Genomic DNA, 26,080 nt, shown 5'->3' with positions numbered 1-26,080 from the left:
GCCCTCTATGTAAGCAAGCAGTGGCTATGCAGGGGAGGAAGTCTTGAGGAAGGCTCTTTATTGGCTTTTCCTTGCCTTGGTTTTAAAGGCAAACCCCCTAAATTCAAGGCGTTTATAGATTTTCATTGCAAAGATTATGAGACCTCACCTACAGCCCAGCAATGGGAGAGGGATACAGACTAAAGTCTAGCACACTTCCTCTTTACTACCAAGGCCACAGCTAGTTCCCAGGGCACGCCCCTGTGGGAATTCAAGGAAAAGATGCCAGCATGACTGCTCGAGTTCCAATGACAGGCTCGCCGCTGTGGCAGGCCTGAGGCTGCTGGTGGCCAGCCCTTCAGAAACTGGCCCTCTCAAGTATACAGCAATATTCATTCCACTCTATGTCCTCTGGGGCATGATCTACACATGGGCTGCTCAACACCACGCCCCTCTACCTCTCCATGAGTGTTCTTCATCTAGAATAGTCACTTTGAAGAGATGAGGGCTCTGCATTTCTTTATAAATTTGAAGTCTTTCAAGTGGTCAATGCAGCATAAACCACACCTTTTCTCTAAAGGTAACAGGAATCACCATTTTTCTAGAATTTCAGAGTTTTAAATAAACAGCTGAAGGTCCTCAAAATAGCCACTTGCTATCAGCTACTTCAATTTAAGTGTTGTGGGGCTGGGAAATCCGTGCACCACCACTACCACTACTTCCACCTCCACCTCCACCACCACCACCTCCACCACCTCCACCTCCACCACCACCTCCACCTCCACCACCACCACCACCACCACCACCACCACCACCACCTCCACCACCACCACCTCCACCACCTCCACCTCCACCACCACCACCACCACCACCACCTCCACCACTACCACCATCACCACCACCTCCTCCTCCTCCTCCTCCTCCACCACCTCCACCTCCACCACTACCACCATCACTACCACCAAAACCAAAGCCTTTGAAAAACAACCCCCCACGGACAGGGGATTTCTAAACTAAATGAACAGCATAAAAAACAAATGAACAGGGACTGGAGTTATGGCTCAGTGGTTAAGAGCGCCAACTGCTCTACCAGAGGACCCGGGTTCAATTCCCAGCACCCACATGGCAGCTCACAACTGTCTGTAACTCTAAGATCTGACACCCTCACACAGACATACATGTATACACCAATTCATATATAATAAAGATAAATTGTTTAAAAAAACAAACAAAAAAAAAACCGAACAAACGAACCCCCCACCAGCCTCAGGTATCCCCCAGTTGTCTTCTCAGGTCTCTGCTTAAAACGTCACATTTGCTTTCAAAACGTGCCTTTATTTCTTGTTTTCATTTCAGGCTCTTCCATGGCATGGGCTTACCATGGCATTGCCAACATCGATACAACCACGAGTGACAATGAGAACTGTCAACAGTGTGTGAGGTGTCCTGGAGGAAAACACTGAGGCCGTCTGAAGAGTGGGGTGCCGACCGAAAGTGGAAGAGACCAGAGCAGCTGGCCAGCACAGACGTGCTTCCCAGAAGTGCTGGAGCGCCTGCAGCGGACACCCCAGTTCTCATACCACTAACCAGGGACCTTTAAAAACTATCTGGCTTAAAAAACCAACAAACAAAACCAATGAACATAGAAACAAAACCCCTAATTCTGCTGTAAGAGGGCAAAAGGGTGTCCTAAACCCAGGGACAAGAACGGCTAATTTACAGGCATGGGCTTCGGCTGCAGCCAGACAAGGCTCTCCTCAGCAGTCGTTACATTCACAGCTCTTCAGGATGACCCTGGGCCAACATTCTGTCGCTGTTTGCTATGAATGACTGACTTCTCAAGTCTGCAAAGGATACACAGATAGGGACAGACCTCAACAGTAAATGAGATCGACACCTCTCTTCTAGGTTGGAGGTTTTCAGAGAGGTGAGAGAAGATCTAACTCACTCCTTGCTTCTGTCCCAGGACCATCTGAAGTCCCATCTACACTGATGGAAACCTGCCCAGTGCCCTCCGCCATCCAGCGCATGCGCTGAAAACGCAGCCCAGCCTAAAGACAACGGAAAACCTTACTGATATGTGGCAGACACTGTGCAGCCCAAATGGAGGGCATTCCCTTCTCCCACTCCTCCAGCAGAGCTGCATTCAAATGGCAACGCCTCTGGACAGAGGGCTGACAACCAGTGGGTTCCGTTTGAACAGGAAGGAAAGGGATCACAAAACCGTTGGAGCACACAGAAACCCTGAGGCGAAAATGGCTTTTCCTGTAGAGTCCTCAAGCTGACACTGGCTCACAAGGGACCAGGGCCCTTCTGGGAGGGCAGGCCTTCCTCTATCCACAGAGGGCCAGTCCGGGGTGCCCTGCGGTGGATGCGCCGCAGCCGAAGCAGGTAGAGGAGGATGGACAGCAGGACCACCAAGAAGCAGCCGGAGAACAGATAGTGGTTATAGACGAAGGACACACCCCGCCAGTGCCCGTGGCCGGCCCGGAACACCTCCTGCCGGATGTCTCTGCGGGCATGGAGACAAACAGAGACAGACAGTGAGAAGAGGCAGGACAGGGCCTGCTGTCCCTGGCTTTCCTTACCTCTGAGACAGCGGACAGTTGGCCCAAAGTGAGTTCGCTGCCAACGCTATGCTCTTAATGCTAAGACAATGACATGTGAAGGCCTGTCCATCAGACCCCAGCATTACAAGCTGATAAATGTAAGGGCCAGGGTTTTGCTGTTACAAGGAAGTTAATGGAACGAACCCATTCACATGGAACTATTTATAATCAGCAATAGCTACCGCACAGAATTTCTGGAGCTGACCCAACTAAAACTATCAGATAAATACAGTTTTTAATGTGGGTCAGCTGAGCCAGGCCTGTGAACTTAAATGGGGAAATCTGTATGTCTATTTGACCAACTGTGGACTGGAATTTAGGATTTCCTTATGACATGAGTCTACGTAGACAATGTCACAGTCTTAAAAGAAAAGTATTAATCAACACTTCAGTGCTGAGGGCAATGACTGATGTTTTGGCCCACATGATAGCCAGTGTCTCAGCTGTCACTCATCATCATGCTGAAGGAATGGCCATGATGGTCTGCTGTCAGACATCACAAGTTAGCGTGTAAATCAAGATGCCCTCTGACTTCACCAATCTGTTTGCTACAACAGCATCAGAAATGCATTTCAATACGATTTCTTCCACAATCCTAGACACTGTAATATTCACAGAAGGGGCCCAAAGCCATAAGGGTCACCACGGAACAGACCCTTCTGTAGGCTTTAGGGAACAGACAGCCGGGACACAGGATGACCTGCAGTGTTGTGTGCCGTGGGAAGGGCAGCTTGAGGAAACAGGAAGTGCTTGGGGAGGGAGGTGAGGAAGACCCAAGTGAAGTCTGGCTGGGCTCACAGCTCTGAAAACACGTCCATCCACAAAAGACACTCACCAGGAGGCACTGTGCTTTAGAGAAGCATCTTTTGTGATTCTCCCAAGTTCACGGCCTACCTCAAGGGCAGAAAGCGGGTCCTGTAAAGGATCGCCCCCAGTGTCCACTGAACTTCCTTGTCGTACACCTGCAAGGCCGTCTTCAGGTTTTTGTAGGTGACGGGAAAGGAGAAGCCCCTGTGGAACACCTCAAACATCCAGGCTGATTTGAAACACTGATACCTACAAATGCCAAGCACAGCCGCAAGTCAGATGGGCACCCCTGTCAGCATGCAGAGACTGTCTCCAGCCTTCAGCAGGCCAGCTTGGAGCACACAGCCACATATGTGCCTCTAGGTGACGGATCCAGCTTAGGTTCACCCCACACATAGAATGGTTCACCTGTCAAAACTGATTAACAACAGTGTCATTTAATCACTACTGTGAGACACCACCCTCCACACACCTTTGGTACTCCACCATTTACTGAACAAACACTGCCAAGTTCCATCCTCTTTATAACAAAATGAAAGGCAGGAGGATGCTTCTCAGCTCTGATATTTCCTAATCCCAAATGTTCATTACAGGCTTTTTTTTTTTTTTTTTCGAAGTACTGGACTAAGTGGTAAAAAAATGGCAATAAATAAATAAAAGACCCAGTCACTGCACTTGAGTGACTTAAACAAAAGGGAACTTTATAAACTAAATCAGCACAGCTTCATCGGAGAGCATGGTGAGTGTTCTGGGGAGTCAGGAGAGATAGAGTCTGGCTGAGGGACAGAATGAAAGGGCCAGCATCTCACACAACTCGATGTGCGGCAGGGCGTGAGCAAACAGGTGCAAAGGGGAATTCCTGTGGCAAGGAACTTCCAAACTGGGCAGGAAACCTGCAATGACACTTGTCCCCTTTGAGAGAGGCCGGGGTGGAGAAGGACTGTGAATGAGGGGGTGACGGGTAGATCAGGACTTGACTGTCCAGTACTTACTTCAGCCGATGGAGGTCAGCATGAGAGGCATACAGTCCTCGGTCAAAGCGCTCCCGCAAGATGGACCACTTTGTGGCACAGTAATCCTAAAAAGAATTCCACCCCAAATAAATCATCCCTGAAAGTGTATTATTAGAGCACTTTTTCTGCTCACGAATTGTTTACCATGTTCACCATCCCAACAAGCACAGGAGACACACAAGCAGAGCCAATGTCTGCACTATCATTGCACACGATAGTCTCTGAGTCCCTGGCAACCAGCCAACTCTGCACTTGCTCTGTACCCGGAAATCCAGCTAGGGAAATCCTGCCCACGCAGGGTGACCTGACCTCTTCAGCCCGCTTACTTCTCCCATCGTCATGGCCCCAGAATGAACTCTGGCAAAGGGAAACAGCACTTGGCCCATTCGGATGAGTCCTTGGCTCTGGGGCAGACCTAGCACTGGGTGAGGATGGTGATCTGGAGTCACATTAACTGTTCACACCCACTGAGTGCCACGCCCTTCTGAAGGACACCTGACCTCCCAACACAGCTCCTCTCCTCAGCTCTCTATGGGCTGACAGAGCTGGGCCTTAGAGAAATGGTCTGAGGGGAGCCCAGGGGAGTGTGCTCAGCCTGGGCAAGGTCAGGAAGGAAGGACGCCAGGAATGAAGAGGCAGATGGACAGACGGGGGAAGGTGCACAGCAGAAAGGGACGGCCGGCCGCTGGCCATGCTGAGAGGACCCTGAGCTGGGGGGGGGGGGGGGAGCGGCAGGCTAAGGTCAGTGGGGCCGAGCATAGGAAGCTGCAGATGACTTTAACCAGTACGGCAGGGGAGTGCAGGAGAGCTTCAGCCAGAACAGCCTGGACAGCGTGCAGGGGGACCACCAGAGAAACCAGACACGGAGGACCGATGGGGCAGCTCCTGGGAGCCAGGGGCTTGGCAAGGACAGTGACAGTGGGACAGCAGGGATAGGCCTGAGAAGTACTCACGAGAGAAACTATCGCTGATTATATGGGGTGGGGGGGTGGGGGGTGTGTGTGTGTGAGAGAGAAGCAAAGGGGTTGGGGCACGACTCAGTGAGACAGCCTCTGCCGGGCATGTACCAGGCATTATAAACAAACTATCATGGCAGCCATGCCTGGAGGAAGGGGACTGGATGGTTGGTGGACTGTTAACTAAGATGGCACAGGAGAGAAAGACAAGGAGAAAACTGCATTTGTTTGGAATTATGAAACGCAATGGGTAAAAGACAGGGGTTAAGATCTGAGACTGAACGTCAGCAGCCAGACAACACCTACGGCACAGAGAGGACAATCCATGGATCTGTGAACTCCAAGGGCAATGGGCCGTGGCTGGAAGACAAGGGCCATCCAGGCTGATGAGGTACAACATGGAAACTTCTGACGAAATGGGAAAGCAAGGGGATCTGATCACAGCAGTGTCCTGGCTGCTATGTGGGGGGAGCCTGTTGAAGATTTTGAGAAGTGGCACTCGAAAATCAATTTAAGACTGCGGTCTGTACATTCCTGGTAACCAGGGTGGTTAGTAGAGCTTAGGTTTTCTTCTATGACTACCGCCCTCCCTACAACAGGAGAGAAAGGGCGTCACAAGGATGCACTACGACGACCACCTTTCCCTCCGGGTGTGACGGGGGCAGGACCTGCAGTCCCACGCTCTCTACACAGCAGGGTTTCCTGGCGTGTTACCTTGGCAGCTTTAGTGAACTTAGCAGCATTGTAGTCCCCGCCCATCCGCAAGACATCCTCGGTGCAGTAGTAGAACTCGGAGAAGCCGTAGAATTCACTGTTCTGGAAGTGGATTGGGGGCTGGTAGACTCCATTGAGGGAAGTCTGTGTTTCATTGGTTTTGTTCATGAAAGGCTGGAGGGTCTCTCGACACAGGTCAAAGTCGCCTGTCCCCCGAAGGTACAGGGTCTGCCCATTTTGCTGGATCTCATCTTTAATGTCCAGAGGCAAGCAAGGGTCCAGGAATGGAGCATCGGGAGTCAGACCAGTCTGTTTACCCAGGAGCCTGTGGCACAAAGAACCATTTACCATGAGTCCTCTGCTACACTGTGCTTTGGACAAGTGGCTGCAAGCCAGTTAGGACCCAGGACCTAACATGGGTCCACAGAACTGTGTGTGGGAAGGCAAAGGATTCCAAACTAAGTTAGGAAAACGGTCAGCCAACCCTCTTGAGGAGATCCACAGTGGCACACACAGGTACTGCTGAGTCTAAGTAAACAAGCCATGACCTGACTCTCATTTACTCATTGTGGGTATGCATGTGTATGCACAACGTGTGTGTGGAGACCAGAGAACAACTTTTAGAAGTGGGTTGTCTCCTTCTACATGTGGGTCTCAAAGATTCAACTCAGGTCATCAGGCCTGAGCAGCAAGTTCCTTTCTCCACAGAACCATCTCAGGGCCTGACCCGACGCTTCTGATTCCCCTCAGTACCATCTGACAGGATGTCTGCGGAGGACCCAACAACCATGTGGCCCACACCCCCACTCTGCCACTGCTGCTTGACTTCAACTGTATAGAGCTGGGTGTAGAGTGACTGTGAAAAGAAATAACTGGTCCTGGAAAATCAGGCTGGATGTGTCAGAAAAACAAGATACATACACACTGCTAGAAAGCTATTGTCAGACTACACACGGAGGATTAGAAAACTGGGGAAAAGTAAATTCTAGAAGGAGGTGGTACCAAAATGCTTGACAAAATGTCATTACCTTGCTGGTATTCTTTAAAGCCAAGCTAACAGCTCAATGAAGATGCAGTGTGTGCAGGAGGAGATGGATGGAGTCCAGGAAGACAGTAATTCATAGCCAAAGACCACCCAATGAATATGGGAGCGAGAACACAATGTGTAAGGCTTGAGTCTCTTCATCCGATTTTACCATGCTCACCATCGTTACCATCCATCAACTACCAACCTAGATGGCAGTAGTTATTATTATTGTTGTTGTTGTTAATCAACTATTGGCCTAGATGGCAGTAGGTATTATTATTGTAGTTGTTATTAGTCAACCATTGGTCTAGACGGCACTGGGTATTATTATTGTTACTAAGCAACTATTGGCCTAGATGGCAGTAGGTAGTAGCTGTTTTTGCTGCACTACAGGCTTTGAGGAGCCCTGTGAAAAGAATTGTTAGCCTTGTTGTAACTGAGATACACCAGGCTCGTCACATCCCAGAGATACCCTGTAAATTACCCCCTGTCCTCCCACTGTGTGTGCATATTCAGGCAATCTTCTGACAATGGAAGTGATGTTCACATTGGATACCACGAACTCATGGGTCTGACTATTAGGAGTTGAATACTGCTGGAGTCACTCTCATTCACTGACAGTCTTTTTTTAAATCAAGCTGTACATTCCTCAGATGAGGGTTATTCATAATGTCCTTCAGTGCCATCAATAAAGGTCTTTGCCATAAAACGATATACTCTAAAAAAAAAATGAATCACTACTAGAAGTGGCAGAGATAGGTATGAATTTCAAGGCTCAATTAACAACATGCTTATAATTACCAGGAATTCTGAGCAATTAAATCTCAGTGTATCTCACACTGTTTCAGTTGTCCTAAATCAAGCTAAGGAGTGCCTCTGGACTATGTATTATACAAAGCTTTTTTCTTTTAAGTTGGTAATAAAACCCAATTAATAAAACTCAGGAGTCAGAAGAAAGTGTTTAGTAAGTCTATGGAAGTAAGATTCAAATTTATATTTCTATTGAAAAATTTTAAGACTTTATTATAAACATAACTATAACAAAATGTTCTAGACATAATTTTTCTTTTTAAAAGAAAAAGCAAGCACCATGGGACTACTGCTGTTATAATTAACATTTCTCAATTAGCTTTTAAAGTAATCAAAGAATTACTTCCTACTTATGGACATGAATTTTGGGCAAACTAATACCAAAGTAGCTCCAACTTGGTCTTTATTTTTAGGCCTTCATGGATATATTAAGACTAAATTGGTGAGGGTTGGAGAGATGGTTCAGTGGTTAAGAGCACTGGTTACTCTTCCAGAAGACTTAGGTTGATTCCCAGCAGTCACATGGCAGCTCACAACCATCTGTAATTCCAGTTCCAGGGGATCTAATGCCCTTCTGGCCTCACACACGATGTACAGACATACATTCAGGCAAAAACCCATACACATAACAACAACTAATAAAATTTTTGGAAAGGGGGGCTGGAGAGATGGCTCAATGGTTAAGAGCACCAACTCCTCTTCCAGAGGTTCTGAGTTCAATTCCCAGCAACCACATGGTGGCTCACAACCACTTGTAATGAGATCTGGTGCCCTCTTCTGGCCTGCAAAGACACATGTAGGCAGAATACTGTATACATAAAAAAATAAAATAAATCTTTAAAAAAAAAAAATTTTTTTTTTGGAAAGGATTGAACTGGCCAAAGAAACATACTATTACTTAGCTCTAAAAATCAGCATTTGTCCTTAAAAATGTTCTATCAAAACAAACAAGCCAGGAAGTGCAAGGTGTCTTACCTGCCAGATGCTGCTCTTCTGCTTCCAAACCTTTTCCCTGTTCTGATGGCATATTTCAAATAAGTAATTGCTATATAGCTAAACTTACTGTTTTTTTAAAGACAGGGTCTTGCTATGTACCCCTGAGTGACCTGAAACCATGTAGACCAGGCTAGCCTCAAACTCACAGAGATCCACCTGCCTCTGCTTCCCAAGTGGTGGAGTCAAAGGTGTGCGCCATCACACCCAGATAAACTTACAAAATTTAAACTGGTGCCCTTCTTTCACACATTTTTCTACACCAGAATGTCACATAAACTCATTTTTTCCCTAAGTTTCACTCATAAAAATAGTAAAAGGGGTTAAGAGTAAGGAATAACCTTTATTCAGAGTAGAAACCTCACCATCACCCTAGACTAGTCGTTCCTGGGTGATACTGTGGCTGATTGCAGAGGCCTGAGAAAACTCAGACAGTGACATAACCCTGCTGGTGCCCCCATGAGGCTCACACCCAGAAGGTGCCTTTGACCTCAGAAAGTTCAAATAAGGAATATTCTACAGACATTGGTACATCAGTAGATGAGAACCACAGTGAAAGGGGTTAAGAGTAAGAAATGATCTTGAAGTAATTTTAGTGGTATTAAAATATTTTTAGCCGAGCAGTGGTGGCACAAGGCTTTAATCCCAGCACTTGGGAGGCAGAAGCAGAAGGATCTCTGTGAGTTCGAGGCCAGCCTGGTCTATAAAGCAAGTTCCAGGACAGCCAGGGCTCAAACATGTCTCAACCATGTCTCAAAGAACAAAAGCAAAAAAACAAGAACAATATATATACTTAACCTGGGTGTGATGGTACATGCCTGCAAAGATCAGGCAGAGAGGAAAAGAGAGAGAGGGACTATGTAAGCACACTGCTGTGGGACAGGGGGCTGGTGGCAGGACCCCAAGGGCTTCTCAGTTCTTCCCGCACCATGGCAGCTAACAGAAGCCACTTGGCCTGGTCTAGTTTTGATGAGGACTGAGCTGGGCCTGCAGCAGCTTGCTGAGGAGCAGCAGGTGCTGTACCTGTTTTTCTGAACCGTGCTGGCAAACAGTCTGTCTTCATATCTCTGCCGAGCAGCATTACCACCGAACCCAAGAAATGTGGCCACGTAGACTCGGTACACGTGCTCGGTCTGGTGGACATCACACCCCAGATTGAATTCAGCTAACAAGTTTTTAGCTACTTCCTCCTGTAGGCACAAGGACAACACATTTTAGTATTTTAAAACAACTTTAGCTCCAGTTAAAAAAGAAGGGTCTAAGAAGAGTTACATCTAAGAGCAGCAGATTCTGCTCTACTGTCCAAGGATGCTCTAGAGAGCGCTTTCACAATTCAGTATGCTGATGTAACTAGGGGAACTGCAGATGCTGCACTGGGTGGGGTCAGGACTTCCTGAAAAGGAGGTCAGTACTATAGTTCCTTTCCTCTGACCCATAAGTCTATTTATGGTACCCCCTGCTGTGGAAATAGACCCAAATAGACCCAAACACAGGAAAGTCTTGATACACAAAGATACATATCTATCTATCTATCTATCTATCTATCTATCTATCTATCTATCTATCTATCTATCTATCCATCCATCCATCCATCCATCCATCCATCCATCCATCCATCCATCCATCCATCCATGCATCCACCCACCCACCCACCCACATCTACCACATCCATCCACACCTACCCATCCATCCACAAATCTAAAAAGAATGGCGTCTGAGTACTTAACATTAAGGGAGGGTTAAGTTAAAGGCAGTAACCAATACTTTATAGAGGGACACACTATGAACTGTAAATAAAAGGCACAAAATCATAAAAAGGTAAAAGCATAACAATCACATTTTAAAACTATAACAGGAATAAAAATGGAAAAAACTTCACCAAAACACTAACAATGCTTTTTTTTTTTTTTCTGTGATGATGAATCCAGGGGGAGTTTTTATTCTTCGACTTTCCCTAAGTTTTCTTTGTGAGCACTTGCTACTTTACGAGGAAGGGAGAAAGTATGAGTGGGAGTCTCTAAGGGCATATCTGGAATGGGAAGTGGGAACACAGGCTCAAATATTTGAATTTCCAAAGCACTTTTCCAAGGAGCTTACTAAAGACAGTGATAACACCTCCTGAGCACACACCAGGGAACTGAGAGTTCGAGCCACTCATCAACCATTCAATGGCCCCACGCTATAGGGGCCACTGCTTGCATTTTTTCCGGTACGTGATCCCCACTTTGGGGGAAACAATGTAGGAGACCATGCTTTGGTGTCAATTTACATCTGGACATAAACAGTCATGAGAGATGTGGTAATTCTGGAACACAAATGGAAATGGCTCTGGTGTCCTCTTTGTAAGGCCTGCTGAGGACCGCCAACTCCAGCTGACAGGACTGAAGGGATGGAGGAGAGATGGAATGGACCGGGTGTGCAGTAATAGGTACCAACATCAGTATTTTTGAGAAGAGTTCAAAATTAGTAAAGAACAAAAATGCTTCTCCTGTTTATATAACTCTAAAAACCCAATGCTATAGTAATTTTAAAAGTGACCCAAGAGATAACATAAACAAAAGCTCAAGCATGCAACTGACATATACACCAGAGAAAACTCCAAGTTCAGCAAACAAACCAGCTAGGCTCAATGTACAAACTCAATGGGTTTGGCTGAGGCCGGCCTCATTCTCCAGCCTCCTTCCTCCTGGGTTGAGAAGATGGACCCTCAGCAAGCAGAGTAAGGATGTGTTCAGACTCAGGAAAACAAAAACAAAAACGGATGGAGACATGTTAAATGAAAACAGAAGCAAACGGAAGGCAATCTGTACAGATAATAACCTGCTGTGAGGAGGCAAAGCTTACAGTTTTGGGGACTTCGTACGCTATCTGAGTGGACACGCCTCCCATGTCAAGAATACCGGCTGTCCTTTTCCGGACGATGGCCTCACTGCTCTCACTCCCGGGAATGTTGACTTCCACAACCGCCTCATCATCTGGAGATAGAAGTGTCCATCAGCAGACGCCTCAGGAGGCACGCTCTGCTTTGAAGACCACTCAGTCCACGCCTCCAGGTGAGCTCAAGCGTAGTTCAGACAGCAGCTTTGCTCGCCCAGCCCCACACACTCAGCCACCTCACAGCACTTAGCCCCTTTTCTGCCCTTGACCATCAATTATGATTGTAACTTCCAACCAGAACACTAGTGGAAACATGGCACTTACCCTCTTCAATATGCTCAAACCGTCCAAGGACAAAATTAATGCCGATCCAAGCATACACACCTAGACATTGCAGAGCAAAATTAAGAAAAATCAAGTTTTAAATCTTTGATCAATTTGGTCTGTGCAAGCTTCTCACTTATTTTAACTCCTGACAGTCTGGGACAGACTCACCAAATAACACATTCCTACAGATGTTCTGTCTTCTAGTGGTTTATAAGAACTCTCAATTTTAATACTTTAGATCAGGTATATCTGTTGAAAATATAACTTCTACAGGGACTCCACACTAACTTCCCCTAATCTTTTCTGTATCTTTCTCACCCACACAGCCTATCTCAGCCTATACACGTCCACATTCCCTACAGCCTATTTTTATCCCTTTCCATAGCCACCTTGACTTGTGTCATTATGGAGTGGAGGTGACAAGCTAATCAGTCTTCCATGGCAACCTCCTCTATCCTATCTTGTTGGGATGGTCCACAAAGTGACAGTACAAAGTGACAGGCTGATAATTCAAGATGTATCCAGCTTTTAACATCACCACCACCCTTCCATAGAGCCCCAATTCAGCCAAGTGAAAATCCACGTCGGTCCACAGTGGCACCCCTTCCCACCTACAGCAATAGTGATTTTAGTTGGACCATGCTTCTACTCAGGTAACTTCCTCTACTCTCCTCCCAAAGGTTCCCCTTAGAACCATTCCTAGCTTGGCAGGGGGAGGGAGAGAGGCCTTTCTCTTTCACACTCCCAGGATATTTTTTCCTCTATCTTCCTTTGGGTGCCAAAAGTGACGTCTTACAATTCTGAGGGCCTTCTCTGTAAGGCGCTTATTGATGATCAGCCTAATTCTGACTTTCCTGATGCCTTTCCATAGGGAACACCTGCTGGAGTGGTGAGTGACATAGGAATAGATACCGTACTTGTGGGTCCCTGCCTCTAGCAAACCATTTCACTGACTGGTCATTTCCTACTCAAGTGGAATAATTTCTCTGAAACAGAACTAATATTTTCTCGGTTTATCAAAGGCAAGAATTCCTCCTTGCTAGAAGTAAGTCTTTATTAGCCAGGCAAGGGATACAGACTTCCTCTATCAGTCTGTTCAAAATACAGTCCCTAAATGTGCTAAAGGACAGGTGAGATATGTTTAACAGCTTTAGGGTTCTATAATAAAGACCAGCCATATAGGACATGAATTTAGTCATTTAAGAGTATCTCAAGGCTCTGGTCTCCAGTGATCCAATACAATGCACAGAGGGAAGGGGAGCCTCTGAAGGTCTGGTACCAACCTTCTTGTTTCCCTGAGATGACTTCAGCGTGGGAGTCAGAAAACAGGAAGTCAAAGTGCACCGGGATGTCAGTCAGGAGGTCCTCCAGGATGGCTTTCTGCTGGCTTCAAGGCAACCCCAAAATTTACATGTCAAAATTATATGCTTGATTTTGTGTTTTGAAAACAAAAACAAAAAATAACTTGTGGCTCTGTTATATCCTACATGAAACAGTTAACTGTAAAACTACAGTGATTCATTGAAAAGATTGCTTATCTCAGGAATGTTCTTTCCACATGAAAAAGTTATGTGAATCATGTGATTTTTGGCTCACTGGGTAGTGCTTGTCCAGCATGCACCAGGCCCCAAGTTCCATCCCCAGCACTGTATAAACTAGGCATGATGGAGTAAACTCATAATCCCAGCACTCAGGAAATGGAGATAGGTAGAGGGATTGGAAAATATTCAGTTTGAGGTCAACTTGGGACATAAGACTGTGGTAGGATATTTGTACATTGTGTGAAGGTGTATTGCTGTGATTATTGTAATAAAAAGCAGAACATCCAAGAGCTAGGCAGGAGGTATAGGCAGGATCCTGGGAGAGAAAGGAAGAGGAGCAGGAATCTTGGCATGCAGGAGACACAGAGAGGAAACTGGAGGTACAAGATGGAAGAGAGGTAACACCACGTGAGAGAACACAGATTAATAGAAATGATAGGGTTTAAATTATAAGAGCTTGTTAGGAACAAGCCTAAGCTATAGGCCGTGCTTTCATGATTAATAAGAAATCTCCATGTCATTATTTGGGAGCTGGCTGGTAGCAGAGAAAGACTTGTTCCATGAGAGTCTGTCCCCAACCCCTGCAAAGTGACCCTTAGATTAAAAGCTCCTTGGTGAGGTCTAAGAGAATAGCTCTGAGACTAGTCCAGACTCAAGATGGTAACAGTGACAGAGAAGAGCGCAGCAAGCTGCCCCTCCCAAGGGCCCCCTCCCGGCCATGGAAGATCGATCACCTTTCAGGAAGGACTCTCATTCCAGCTGTGCAGAGAATGTAGAGAGGTGTCTCTTTGTGTTTTGCCCGTGGCACATGTTCTGCAGCAAAGTTCAGAAGTGGAGAAATGTAATCGCTGACTTTTTCTGGAGAGGTAGCAAACTCTGAGATGCCTGCAGAAATGGACAGTCCGGTTAGCAGGCAGAGCGGAGAGTAAACCTCTTCAGTGTGCTGAATCTGGGAGAAATTCAGACTTCACTCTGTATTCTTCTTTCACGGATACTGATCCAACTAGCATGTACTGTGTGCCCCCCACGGGAGCACATTCTCGCCTTTGAGAATTGTGCCCCTCTCTCCTCAGGCAAACCCCAGTGGCTTTAACACCACCCACACACCACAGGTCTTCAGATGGTAGCACCAGTCCGCAGCTCTCTTCCCAGCCTGCAGAGCAGCTCCCAGTGACTGTCTAATGCACACAGCCACTGCTTGTCCTCAGACACCCGGACATGACCCATGTTCTGCAGCTGGTACTATAGATCTCTTCCTGACGCTTGTTCTACTTCTACTCTCCACGTTTCTTTGGACACCACCATCTGCTGCTGGCCTAGTGAAACCAACTACCTTCCAGGCTCCACCCCTCCCTCCATCCCCTACCCCAAGGATGCTTATTTTTGGTTTTAAACCCTTCTGTGGCTCCTCTAACCGACCCAAACTCAACTTAGAGATACAAAGCTATTCACACAATGGCCCACCCTTGTCTCCTCCCAAGTCCCTTCCTCTCACCTCAAAGCACTGAACTAACACTTCTGCAATAATGTAACCAATTGTGGCCTTCAGGCCTCTGAGTCCCCAACAGAAAAAGCCTTCTCTTCCCCTACCTCCTTTACCCAGTCAACTTATATATGTCTATTTAGCCCCTTCTTCCAGAGAAGCCTTACTTAGTAGAACCCCATTGGAAACTAGCTTCCCTTACAGCCTATGCTCACCCTGCTGCCAGCTACCTGTCTATTCATCACACCAAATTACTTACTGTCTCATTACAACTGGTCAAGGGAACACACTAGGTCTTGTTCAGTTCATATCTCAGCACCTAATAGTGCCTGTCAAGTGGAGGTGTTTAGGAACTTCTGTTCAATGTTTATCACTAAAAGTGAGTGGGAGCTGAAGAGATGGCTCAACAGTTAGAGCATTGGCTGCTCTTACAGAGGACCTAGGTTCGGTTCCCAGCACCCACATGGTGGCTCACAACCATCTGTAACACCAGTTCCAGGGGCTCCAATACCCTCTTCTGCCTCTCTAAGCACTTGCATATATGTGGTAAACATACACTCAAGCACACACATAAATAAATATATCTGTTTAAAAAGTAAATGAGCATTTACAGCTGTCATTGAACCTACACTATTAAAACAATGGGGACCTGAGGAGTTCCACAATTTCTTACTTCACATATTAGAGAACTGTAGACCCAGAAAGATGGTATGTGAAAGGAATCAGCAGAAAATGGAGCAAAAGACAAAACTTTTGACTCTGCACACAGAGCTATTTCAGTGGAAAATCAAATCCCAAACTAACCAGAATCTATTTTTAAAATGCTCAGAGCCTTGCTGATATTAACACTGGGAGACTAGGAGTCAAGACAGAGCATTGCTATAAAAAGGCACACCGATGTCCACCTGGGCAAGGACCACGCTAAGCCACACTGAGCTTCTAGCATACACCCCAATGCGGTAGTGCTGCTCAGCTGATCCACCCTGTGAGGCAGACCCATGCTGAGCCTGCTGTGACTGAGACCCTGGATTAAACCTCCAAGAGGAGGTGACTTTCATCCCTCTCCATGCGGGTGTCAACCAGTGCTGGAAGCCGCCGCGTGAGGCTTGCCAAAGGCAAAGTGTTTACTGAGCTTTAGTTCTGAGTCTCCTGGTAAATTTTTATATGAGCAGCATTATGTTAACCCTGAGGACATTTCTCTGCTGAGTATACATACAATTCAAAGGACAGAATAATGGAAAATTAAAAGTTATTATTAAATATTAAAATCTTTGTTTATGGAAATCCACGGATGTTATTTATACTTCTCAGATGGAAAGTAATAATTATAGACCAGTTATTACTTATCAATATTCTATTTTAAACTTTAAATGTCCATGGGGCATAGTGTGATGATCAGACACATGAGCACAATGTGGATGAGACCCCTGGCTGCTCTCCCAGAGGACCCAAGTTCAATTCCCAGCACCCACATGGCAGCTTACAACTGTCTGTAACTCCTGTTCCAGGGGATCTGACACCTTCATACAGATATACAAGCAGGCAAAACACCAGTGTACATAAAGTAAGAATAAACAAATCATTGAAAATGTTACAAAAGAGAGGTGGGGATACAGCTTGGTGGTAGAGCACTTATCTAACACATGTGACTCCTGGAGTCACTACCACCACCATACAAGAAAGAGAAAGGGGCAAGGGAGGGAGGAAGGAGAGGGGAAAGAGAAGAGAGGGGGTGGAGGAAGGAAGACAGATATCTGGGAGGAAGGAGAGAAGAAAGAGAAGAGAGGGAGTGGAGGAAGGCAGACAGATATCTGGGCAGTAATTTTTTTTAAAAATCACTAATACGTACCAATACTTAAACAAACAATACGCTAATATTTAAAGCACAGATTGTCAGAGCTATCAAAAACGTCTGTCTATCTTTAAGGAAGAGCTACCAAATAGGAAGACAAAGCAACCCCCACAACAGTGTTAACTAGCGTGTGCGTAGACATCATGGGGCGACCGTGAGGATGGCCACAGGTGACAGAAAAGACACAGGCTGTGGAGGTTTGGTCACGGACACACAACAGAGAAAGGGACAGGGGAAGGGAAATGCAGGCAGCCATCAGGCCCTGTCTTGAACTCAGAAGCAGGCGAGGCAGAGTGGAGTGAGAGGGGAGGAAGTGAGTGGTATCACAGGGTACTGGAGCCCAGAACCTGGCTCCAGTCCTCAGCCACTCTTATCCCGTACCGGGTTTAATTTTCATCACCACCGGCTTCCGGTTTTTGTCCCTCATCTGTCTGATGTCCAACAGGTCATGAGGATTGCCGTTGTGCCGAGGCCAGCAATAGACAAATATCCGAGAGCCACTGCTGCCGCAGTCCACCACGATGCCGTAGTTCACGTTGGGGTTGTTGGTGTCTGTAGCCTCCACGTCTGTGACTCGGGCCAAGTACCTTGTTTAGAAACACACAGGTGCTGTTACTTAAACAAGAGTATGCCCCAACTCTAACAGAGCAGGCACACTACAGAAGCCCCACATCATGACCCCCACGTTGTGTAATGATCTCTCTCTGGCACTCCCTCTATGGCCAGATGATGGATCAGAAGAAGTCCGAACAAAAGCTGCCCACGGGGAGCCTCTAATTCAGGTGCTCAGCTCCCCTTAACACATTCTACAGGTTCCAAAGAGAAAACTGTTTCCAAGGCACACACATGAACTCAGAACCCAGCTTAAAATGGACAGAAGGAGCCCTGAGGGTGGGACCAGCCCAGGGCCTTCCCTGCGGCCAGCTGTCAGGCCCTTCCACGCAGTCTAATGTATTAGAGGTAGTCGGCACAGGGTCCAGTTCCTACAGCCACAGGCTCCTTATGTGCAGGTCCGGCCATAATGACGGTGCTAGAGCTGACTGTTCCTGTCCCCCGGATGTCGGTTTGCTGAGTCTGACCACGAGGGCAGCACTATCCTCTGGGAGGCAGTCAGATCGGGAGGAAGGAGACCTCAGAGCTACCCCACCCCTCCCCACCATGTGAACGGGGACACAGCCGTCACCAGACACCAACTTCACAGGCACCTCGCTCTTAGGCTTCCCAGCCTCGAGAGCTAGGAGAGCTTCAACTCCACGGTTGATAAGCTGCCCAGTGTTCTGTCACAGCTGCCGGAGTGCGGTCAGCCAGAGAGAAGGTGTGAGTTCCTTCTAGCACGAGTGAGTCTTGATCTTACCTTTGAAATTTCTTGTCCTTCGACAGCCACCCATACTTGCTGCGCAGTATGACGACAGAAAGGTATAAGAGGGAGACGGCTGCAGCCAGGACGCTAATGACAATGACTTGGCGTAAGCTGGAGTTCAGAAGCCGAGGGCAGCCCACTGGAGAGATGCTAAAATGCCAAGAAGCAGGGAAGAGGCAGGAAATGCCGATCCTGAAATTCCAAAGACAGATTCTGAAGCGACATGCTGGGGTGAGCCCTGGCCTCACCTGGACAGGTAGGGGTTCAGCACAAGCTCCCCCTGCTTGCTGTCTGGGGCTGCCGCCTGCACTTACCACGCTCCAGGTTGCTGTCTGGTTATGGAGCACGGTATCATAAAATGACACCAGGAGAACGACCCCCTGCTGGTTATGATATTCCTGCACGTCCCCCTCTTCTTGGGAGTATTACAAAAATACACCGCCTTTGTCCAAAAGGAAGTCCCAGTTCATAAGTTTAGCCAGATAAACACACACACATTTATACTGAAATCCAGTTTACGGGTGAGGCCACCAAAGGGAGACTGCAGATACGGAAACGGCCTGCTATAAGCTACCCATCACTGCCAGCAGCCCAAACGGACCACACACTGTGCGTTCATGAGTCAAGGGCTTAGGAGAAGTGGGATTTTCTTAACAAGCGATTCTTAAGTCAATTTCTCCCCGATGACCCAGTAACGGGAAAGGCAGTATCTTTCAACAATCTTGCCATAACGAAGACAACAAGGGAACCCTGATTTTAGGAAGAGCCCTCTGAGACATGGTTTACAAACGGGGAGGGTTTCAATTTATGTCATGGAAAGGAGGCAAAGTGTGGAGCCGTCAGCAGGCACCCCCTTTAGGGGACATTCCATTATTCTGTACTTTCTATCCTCTTTGTTTTAAAGAGCACTTCATGGACTAAAACCCCTCACTGAAGGAGATACGCTGTCAACCCGCTGGAAACTCAGTTTCCCTTCTTCATAGGCCTTCTGAGGACACCCCGTGGCAATGTGTCTTCCCCTTCCGCACCTCAGAGGCTCCAGACAGCTATCCTGTGCTAATTTAACATCCCAAGACGCCAGTGTGCAGGCCTAGACTGCAATTTACACTAACCTCTGCAGAGCTCACCCGGCTATGTTCTTTCTACGACAAGTGCCAACCCCACCCCCAACACCCCCCCTCACCCCCCAGGCTCTGTAAGAACAACGGTTTTAGACTTAGTATAACACAACTGCAAATACTTCTCTCTTGGGATTAAGATTTTCTTCTCTCTTAAAACCCATTTCTTCAGCATCAGAATCTCAGGGTTTACAGGCTAGTGATGAAGCCCGTCACTCACCTCCCCATAATGAAAGGCCGAGGAGCAGGCAATGTCGTGGGAGTCAGCTCTTGTCGTCCACAATGGCAGATTCAGAGCTGGGGTCTTCATGGAGTCAGAGCTGCCCTGTTTCAGGGTGAGAAAAATCAAGAACAGAGTAATCAAATAAAATATGCATGGTCCTAACAAGCACACGCTTAAACTCAGCCATACATCATCTGACTTGATCCCTATGTGGAGACTACTGGGTTAGAGCAGCATGCTTGTACATCAGTTTCATGCTGTTAGAGATACAGGCCTCAATCAAGAGATGCTAGGGGCCTGGCACAAGTTATTACTCCAAGCATCCCTTGTAATCTCAAAATTTCAGGGCATGAAATAATTACAGCGCTGAAATGTTAAGGGAGATTTGGAGAGGTGGGGGATAAGCGGGATTACCTCAACTAACTCGATGGGAAGCGTGTACTCATTTGACAGAATACGTTACTAGACTCTGCTTTACTGTACACAGGACAGTGTTCTGTTCCTGTCACCGTTCTCAGCCTTCCTCCAGGCCTCAGCCCTCACATCACAAAGCCAGGGACTCCTTCCAAGCTGCTGGGGCCTGAGGCTGGTTTCCAAGTTCTCCTGGTCTTTACTTCCTGGGGCCTCTAAGGACTTCCACAGCCTAGTCAGCTTCTCAGCTCCGGGATCCTGTTGGGGACCCTTGGCTCTGCACCAAAGCTGTCTGCTCTTGAATCCCCCAGAGGTGTGCCTAGACTCCACTCTCTCCTAACTTAAGCACTCCTGCTCTGACTCCATTCCCTCTCAGTTTAATGCCTCCAGCTCAGCCTCATAAGCAGAACACTTATCAGATAACTTGTTTCTTCAACCTGACTCCTCCTCTGGGTCATGTACACATGCACCTTCAATCGCCAGGATCTCCATCTGGATGCTGCGTAGACCACATTTCTATGGAATCCCAGACACTCCTCTCCTCTGTCCTGATTCTCATTCCAGGCTCCTCTAATTCCCAGGATCATCATCTTCCCTATCCAACTTCTTAGAATCCTCCCCTGAACTGCTTACTTAAAACCCATCCCTTTTGCTTATCACGGTTCCAGGCTAGGCTCTCTCATATCATCTGCACTGTCTTCTCCCTTGGGTGTCCACCCAGGGCTCTCCACGCCACTCTGGGCAGAGATTCTTTTCCTGAGGCCAACACACTCAGATCACAACAGGTCAGGACTCAAAATCTTCCAGTGGCCCCAAGCTTTTCAAACAAATGCTGAAGACTTTCCTGTGACCTCCAGCCCTGCAGGCCCTGGCCAGCTGCTCTGCTCTGACGTCATCATCTGCTCCCTCTTTTCCCAGCATTCCAGCTGCACTGGCAGCCCCCACCAGCTTCTAGCAGTCCACTCACTGTGGCCTGAGGCCTCCCTGCCCTCTGCTTTGGAGTAATCCTTATAGCTTAACACCTGATCTCCCTCAGGTCTTTACTCAGTCATGTCACCTTCTCAGGGGTCAGTAAATACACACACGACTGCCATCCAGCTCTCCTTTTTTTATTTTTCACCTTTAACATTTACTTTTTTGGTGTTTTTGTTTGTTTGTTGAGACAGGGTTTCTCTACACAGCCCCGGTCATCCTGGTTCCAGTCCCAGCACCCATATGGTGGCGCACAACCATTTGCAACTCGAGTTCCATAGCATCCAATGTTTTGACTTCTGACCTCTGTGGGAATCAGGCATACATGTAGTGCAGACACAGATGCAGGGAAAACATTCATCGATATAAAAGAAAATAAATTAAAAAAAAAAAAACCTTCAAAACATAGGAACTGCAATTGGAGCACAGAAGGATCAATGACAGTTGTGTGAAAGCTGAGCTAAGAACCAAAGAAAAGAAAATTGCTAAAGCTTCTATTAAATATAAACTATTCACAGGAGAAGAAAAGCCATTAATGGTTCAATTCGACGAACATAACCATAAGGACTAACAAACCAAATTCCAAATAATATGAATATCCAAGAAATGATGAAGAAAACAACTAACAGTAATGTTAAATTCTATAGACTCTTGGCTATGAGAGCTCAGAGCCCAACAAGGCTGATGCCAACAGGAAGGGGAGGTGGGGAAGAATTTGGGTGGAGTCAAGAAACGGGAATACATTTCTAAGAGGCACCTTACCAAGGATCTCAGCATACTTAGCAAACTTTATGACATCTGGTATTTGTCTTAGGACTTTCTTTTTATTTTGAAAACATTTGATTTTTATTTTTCTTTACACGTATGTGTGTACAGACACAGGTGTGCATGCCTGTAGCAGTCAGAAGAGGGCATCAAATCCCTTGAGGCCGGAGTGCTTATGAGTCACCTGATGTGGGTGCTGGGGATTGACTATGAATTCTCTGGAAGAACAGCAAGCACTCTTAATCACTGAGTGATTGAATCTCTTCATCCCCAGGGCTTTCTTTTTAAGGTATGAGAGGATTTTGACAAAAAGGATAGTCCATAAATTACTTATTACTTTCACTCAGGACACATGTAAGGCTGATTGCTGCCAAGAAGTCACAATCCTGTAACTTGGTCTTAAAATGTAAATTCCAGCGGCCGCTTCTGCACCTAGGAATCTTGGCACCAGAGCACAGGCAGGCAAACGCCTAATAATGCTGTCATGTTTCAGACAAGTTCTAAATTGCACCAGGCCTATTAACAGGGAGGGCAAGAACCTTGGTGAGTTTAGCTTCAGGGTCCCCCCTCCCTAGCGGAACATCATGGAGGGGAGTAAAGACTGTGGTGGTTTGAATAGGAATGGCTCCCACCAGCTTCATGTATTTGAATGTTTAGTTATTGGGGAGTGGCACTGTTTGAGAAGGATTAGGAGGTGTGGCCTTGTTGGAGAAAGTGAGTCACTGAAGGTGGCTTTGAAGTTTCAAAAGCCCAAGCTAGGCCCAGACAATCTTCCTCTGCTTGTGGATCAGGATGTAACTCTGAGCTACCGCTACAGTGCCATGCTTCCCACCATGATGTCAATGAACTCAACCTCTGGAACTGTAACCACGCCTCCAATTAAATGGTATCTCTGCACGGCAACACAACAGTAACCAAAACAAAGCCCATCTGGTCCCTTTCTTGGTGAGTCTCCCCCATTATGTCTGTGGGAGGGCGTCCGGTCCCCTGGAAGTGGAGTTACAGACAGTTGTGAGCTGCCATACGGGTGCAGGGTATTGACTGTTGGTCCTATGGAAGAGCAGCCAGCTCTGTTAAGCTCTAAGCCATCTCTTCAGCCCCGCCTCGCCTATTATAAAAAAAAAAAGATACACAGCAGCCTCGCAGCTTATTTGGTGAAAAACACAAACACAGTAAACAAGTATTATGGGTCTTGGGTTAGTCAGACTCTTCTCCTGAGATAAGCACCTGGGAGAAAACCTTTCACAGAGGAAGGGCTCATTGTACCTCACGGTTTTAGCGCTCACGGCAGAGCAGCACACATCATGGCAGCCAGGAAACAGAAAGGGGAGGGAAAGAGAATGCTGAGCTGGCCCTCACTGGCTTTCTCCTTTTCCTCTGACTCCATCTATGTACCTAGCCTAGTGGGTAGTACCTCATATTCAGGGGGGGCTAACCCGCTCTGTCAGTCCTCCGTGGAATCTCCCTCACAGGCACGGCTGAAAGGGGCATGCCTTCCTAATCAATCTCTGAGGCGTTTCTCAATCCCGTCAAGTCAACAGCCGACAGTGGCCATCACAACACGCCTGAATTCAGCCAATCTCATCCAGGTTAGACTCCAGGAGAGTCTAACTTCTGAGTCAGAAAGCTTGAGATGACGTGGAGTGCTTCCAAAAATATCAAAGGACAATCACAACCCCTGGGAGAGCCTGTAAGACATGGCTGCCTGTGCGCTTCGAGGTGAAGGCTGCTGCGCTCAGGGACTCAGCTATCGGCGGCGAAAGGCACGGCGAAACAACTTGAAGATGTACAGAGCTGCACGCGTGCTCTGTAGTTCTTCTACATTCATGTCAAACGGTCATTTTACATAGCACGTCCTGGTCCATCTTTTCCTCCCCCCACTGCTCACATACCACGCTGGCACCACTCTGAATGGCCTTCTTCAGACACACCTTCCCTGCACTGGCTCTGCCGCTCCCCCAGAATGATTTTCCTCCAGTCCCAGGTCCACATCCAGTTCGTCAAAGCCCTGAAACCTTAAACTCAGTTAAGTCAAGTATGGATAAAATATGTAAACTTCTGAATTCTCCAGGCGTAAGAGAGGTACCACCACCACTAACATGGTTACCTGGTCCTCACCTTTGAGTCTCACTTCTCCTGTACCAACACTCCATCATTCATTAAGACCTGTCAATTCTTTTGTGTCTGTATATTCATATGTGTGCAGGTACACACGTGCTCATGTATGTGTATGTGTGTGTGTGTGCGTGCGTGTCTGTGTTCAGGGAAACAGCAGTTGCATCTTTCTCGATCACTCGCCACTTTAATTTCTGAAACAAGCTCTCTCACTGAACCTGGAGCTCCTGAGCTGGCTAGGCTGGTTACCAATCGGCTCCAAGGATCCCCTGCTCCCCATCCTCCCACAGTGCTGGGATCTGAACTTGGGTCCTCATACTTTTACAGTAAACACCTTACCAACGGTGCCACCTCCCCAGCCCCAAGACCCTGTCAATTCTTCATCCGCCATCCCACACATCCAGGGTGACCACAACAGATAACATTACTTCAGGCCAGATCTTGTGGTGAACTGCTTCTGCCTTCACTGAAAACGCTCTTTCTGAACCACTGCCTTCAAAGTATGACCAAAGAAAAACCTGAAAGCCTGAAGATCAATACCAGCTTCCCTAGGTAGCACTTGAAATCCTCAGTCCATCAACTATTCGGATACTGTATCAACAACCTGTTCTAGCCCCACTCAATATCTCTCTGCTTTGGCAAGGTGGGCCTGTTCCACACAAGCTCTTCTAAAATTGGCCTCTGGCTTTTAATAATGCTGCTACCTCCTCACATCCTGCTTGCACTATCACATGTCTTTCAAGGCCATTGGGCATTCTTTAAAATCTAGATTTAGCTTGTTAGACTTTCTAATGTCTTCCCACACTCCAAATCCCATGATTCACACGGAGCCTATGTTAAATAAACATGCTGAACAAATACATAGAGAAGACGGATCTGTAGATCAACTCTCATGTTTGCCTCTTCTCAAAGTCTTGGCTCACACATTTCCTGATAGGTCTAAAAGAATGGAAGCCATGAATTCAGTGAGCAATAGAAACAGGTTGTAGCAGCTGGTAAGATAGCTCAGGCAGGTAAAACCGTTACTGTCCAAGCCTAACTCTTTTGAGTTCGTTTCCTAGAACCTCTACAAAGTGGTCCTCTAAACTCGACATGGGGTGAGAAAAGTGTACACATACACACACACACACACACACATCTACACACACATATATAATAATAATAAATTAAATTTTAAAACAAGTGGTAAGTCAACATTAAGATAGGCAAAAAATAAAATTACTCATATAAATGAGCATAGTTCTGCAATTATGTAAAAAAAAAATTAGCAACCAGACACAAAGACAGCTCAAACATAACACAAAACAGATTTTAGGGCCCTCTGAGGATGGAAATTTAGGTAATTTCCTCTCACAAGAGTTGAACACATTAAAGACTACAACCTAACGTTAACTGGGTGTCTAATTTAGGACTGTTATTGACCTTTACTGTGTAGCATGCAGGTCCTGAATTAGAAAGCATCTCTTGCTTTCTAGTGGCATATGGTCTCTGCACCTGTGTTCACCTAGCTGGGGTCTGCGGCGCCCTGCAGGTTCTGGGGTTATTTATATTCTTGAGAAGGGGGGACTTTGTCCCTTTAAAAGGAGTCCATGCATGACTCAAGTTGAGAAACACGACCGTGCACCGTCACTCTATCTCCCCGATCAGCTCCATTTTTCCACGGGGAAATCTAACAGGAAACTTCCCCAAAAGCTCAGAGCAAAGCAAACCATGCGTCAATGTCAGATTTCGGGCGGCAGGCAGGGGCCTTCCGGCCCCAGGGGCGACAGCCCTTTTCCCTCAGCCCACAATCGCCAGGGGGGGGGTCAGGACGCTCCGGAGACCCGGAAAGGTGTCCAGGGACAAGCACCTGTCACCGGGGGTCACGGGGCTGCGGCGGGGCGCCCGGATGTGGCGGCGGGGGCGGCTGGGCAGGGCCGCGGCCTCCCGTTGCCCTAGCTCCACCGGACTCCGGCCTCACCTGCTGGGCGGGCCGCGGCTCCGGGGGGGCGGGCGGCCACGAGCGCACCGCATCCCGGCCACCAGCTTCCCGGAGGTTCGGCTCCTTTCCGGGAGCCACGCCGCGCGCGCCCGCCCGCCAGTACCGCGTCACAGCTCGCGCCGGCGCGCGCGCGTAGGGGGCGAGAGC

At 47.4% G+C, this 26,080-nt stretch overlaps 1 protein-coding gene across 5 annotated transcripts; it reads right to left on the bottom strand.

Annotated features, from left to right (window-relative positions):
• Positions 1–1,293: 1,293 nt before the first annotated feature.
• Entpd4 (ectonucleoside triphosphate diphosphohydrolase 4) lies at positions 1,294–26,080 on the bottom strand. Of its 5 annotated transcripts, none has more exons than XM_006986365.4 (13): positions 25,913–26,080; positions 19,687–19,791; positions 18,343–18,540; positions 17,370–17,575; positions 14,388–14,538; positions 13,396–13,499; positions 12,110–12,169; positions 11,729–11,883; positions 9,932–10,098; positions 6,079–6,403; positions 4,388–4,473; positions 3,483–3,644; positions 1,294–2,491 (listed from the first exon to the last, which is right to left on the bottom strand). In XM_006986365.4, exons 2-13 carry the CDS (start codon positions 19,692–19,694, stop codon positions 2,272–2,274), a joined length of 1,842 nt encoding a protein of 613 aa, XP_006986427.1. In that variant the 5' UTR covers positions 19,695–19,791; positions 25,913–26,080; the 3' UTR covers positions 1,294–2,271. The 5 variants fall into 5 exon arrangements, with proteins under 5 accessions (XP_006986427.1, XP_006986429.1, XP_006986428.1 ...); XM_006986367.4 differs by having other exon boundaries at positions 11,753–11,883; positions 25,913–26,065; XM_006986366.4 differs by having other exon boundaries at positions 25,802–25,929.

Source organism: Peromyscus maniculatus, chromosome 9 (genome assembly GCF_049852395.1).
Source record: "Peromyscus maniculatus bairdii isolate BWxNUB_F1_BW_parent chromosome 9, HU_Pman_BW_mat_3.1, whole genome shotgun sequence".
In the NCBI taxonomy this organism is placed as follows: domain Eukaryota; kingdom Metazoa; phylum Chordata; class Mammalia; order Rodentia; family Cricetidae; genus Peromyscus; species Peromyscus maniculatus.
The sequence above is the reverse complement of the archived record's forward strand: the minus strand, read 5'-3'. Positions and strand labels throughout refer to the sequence as shown.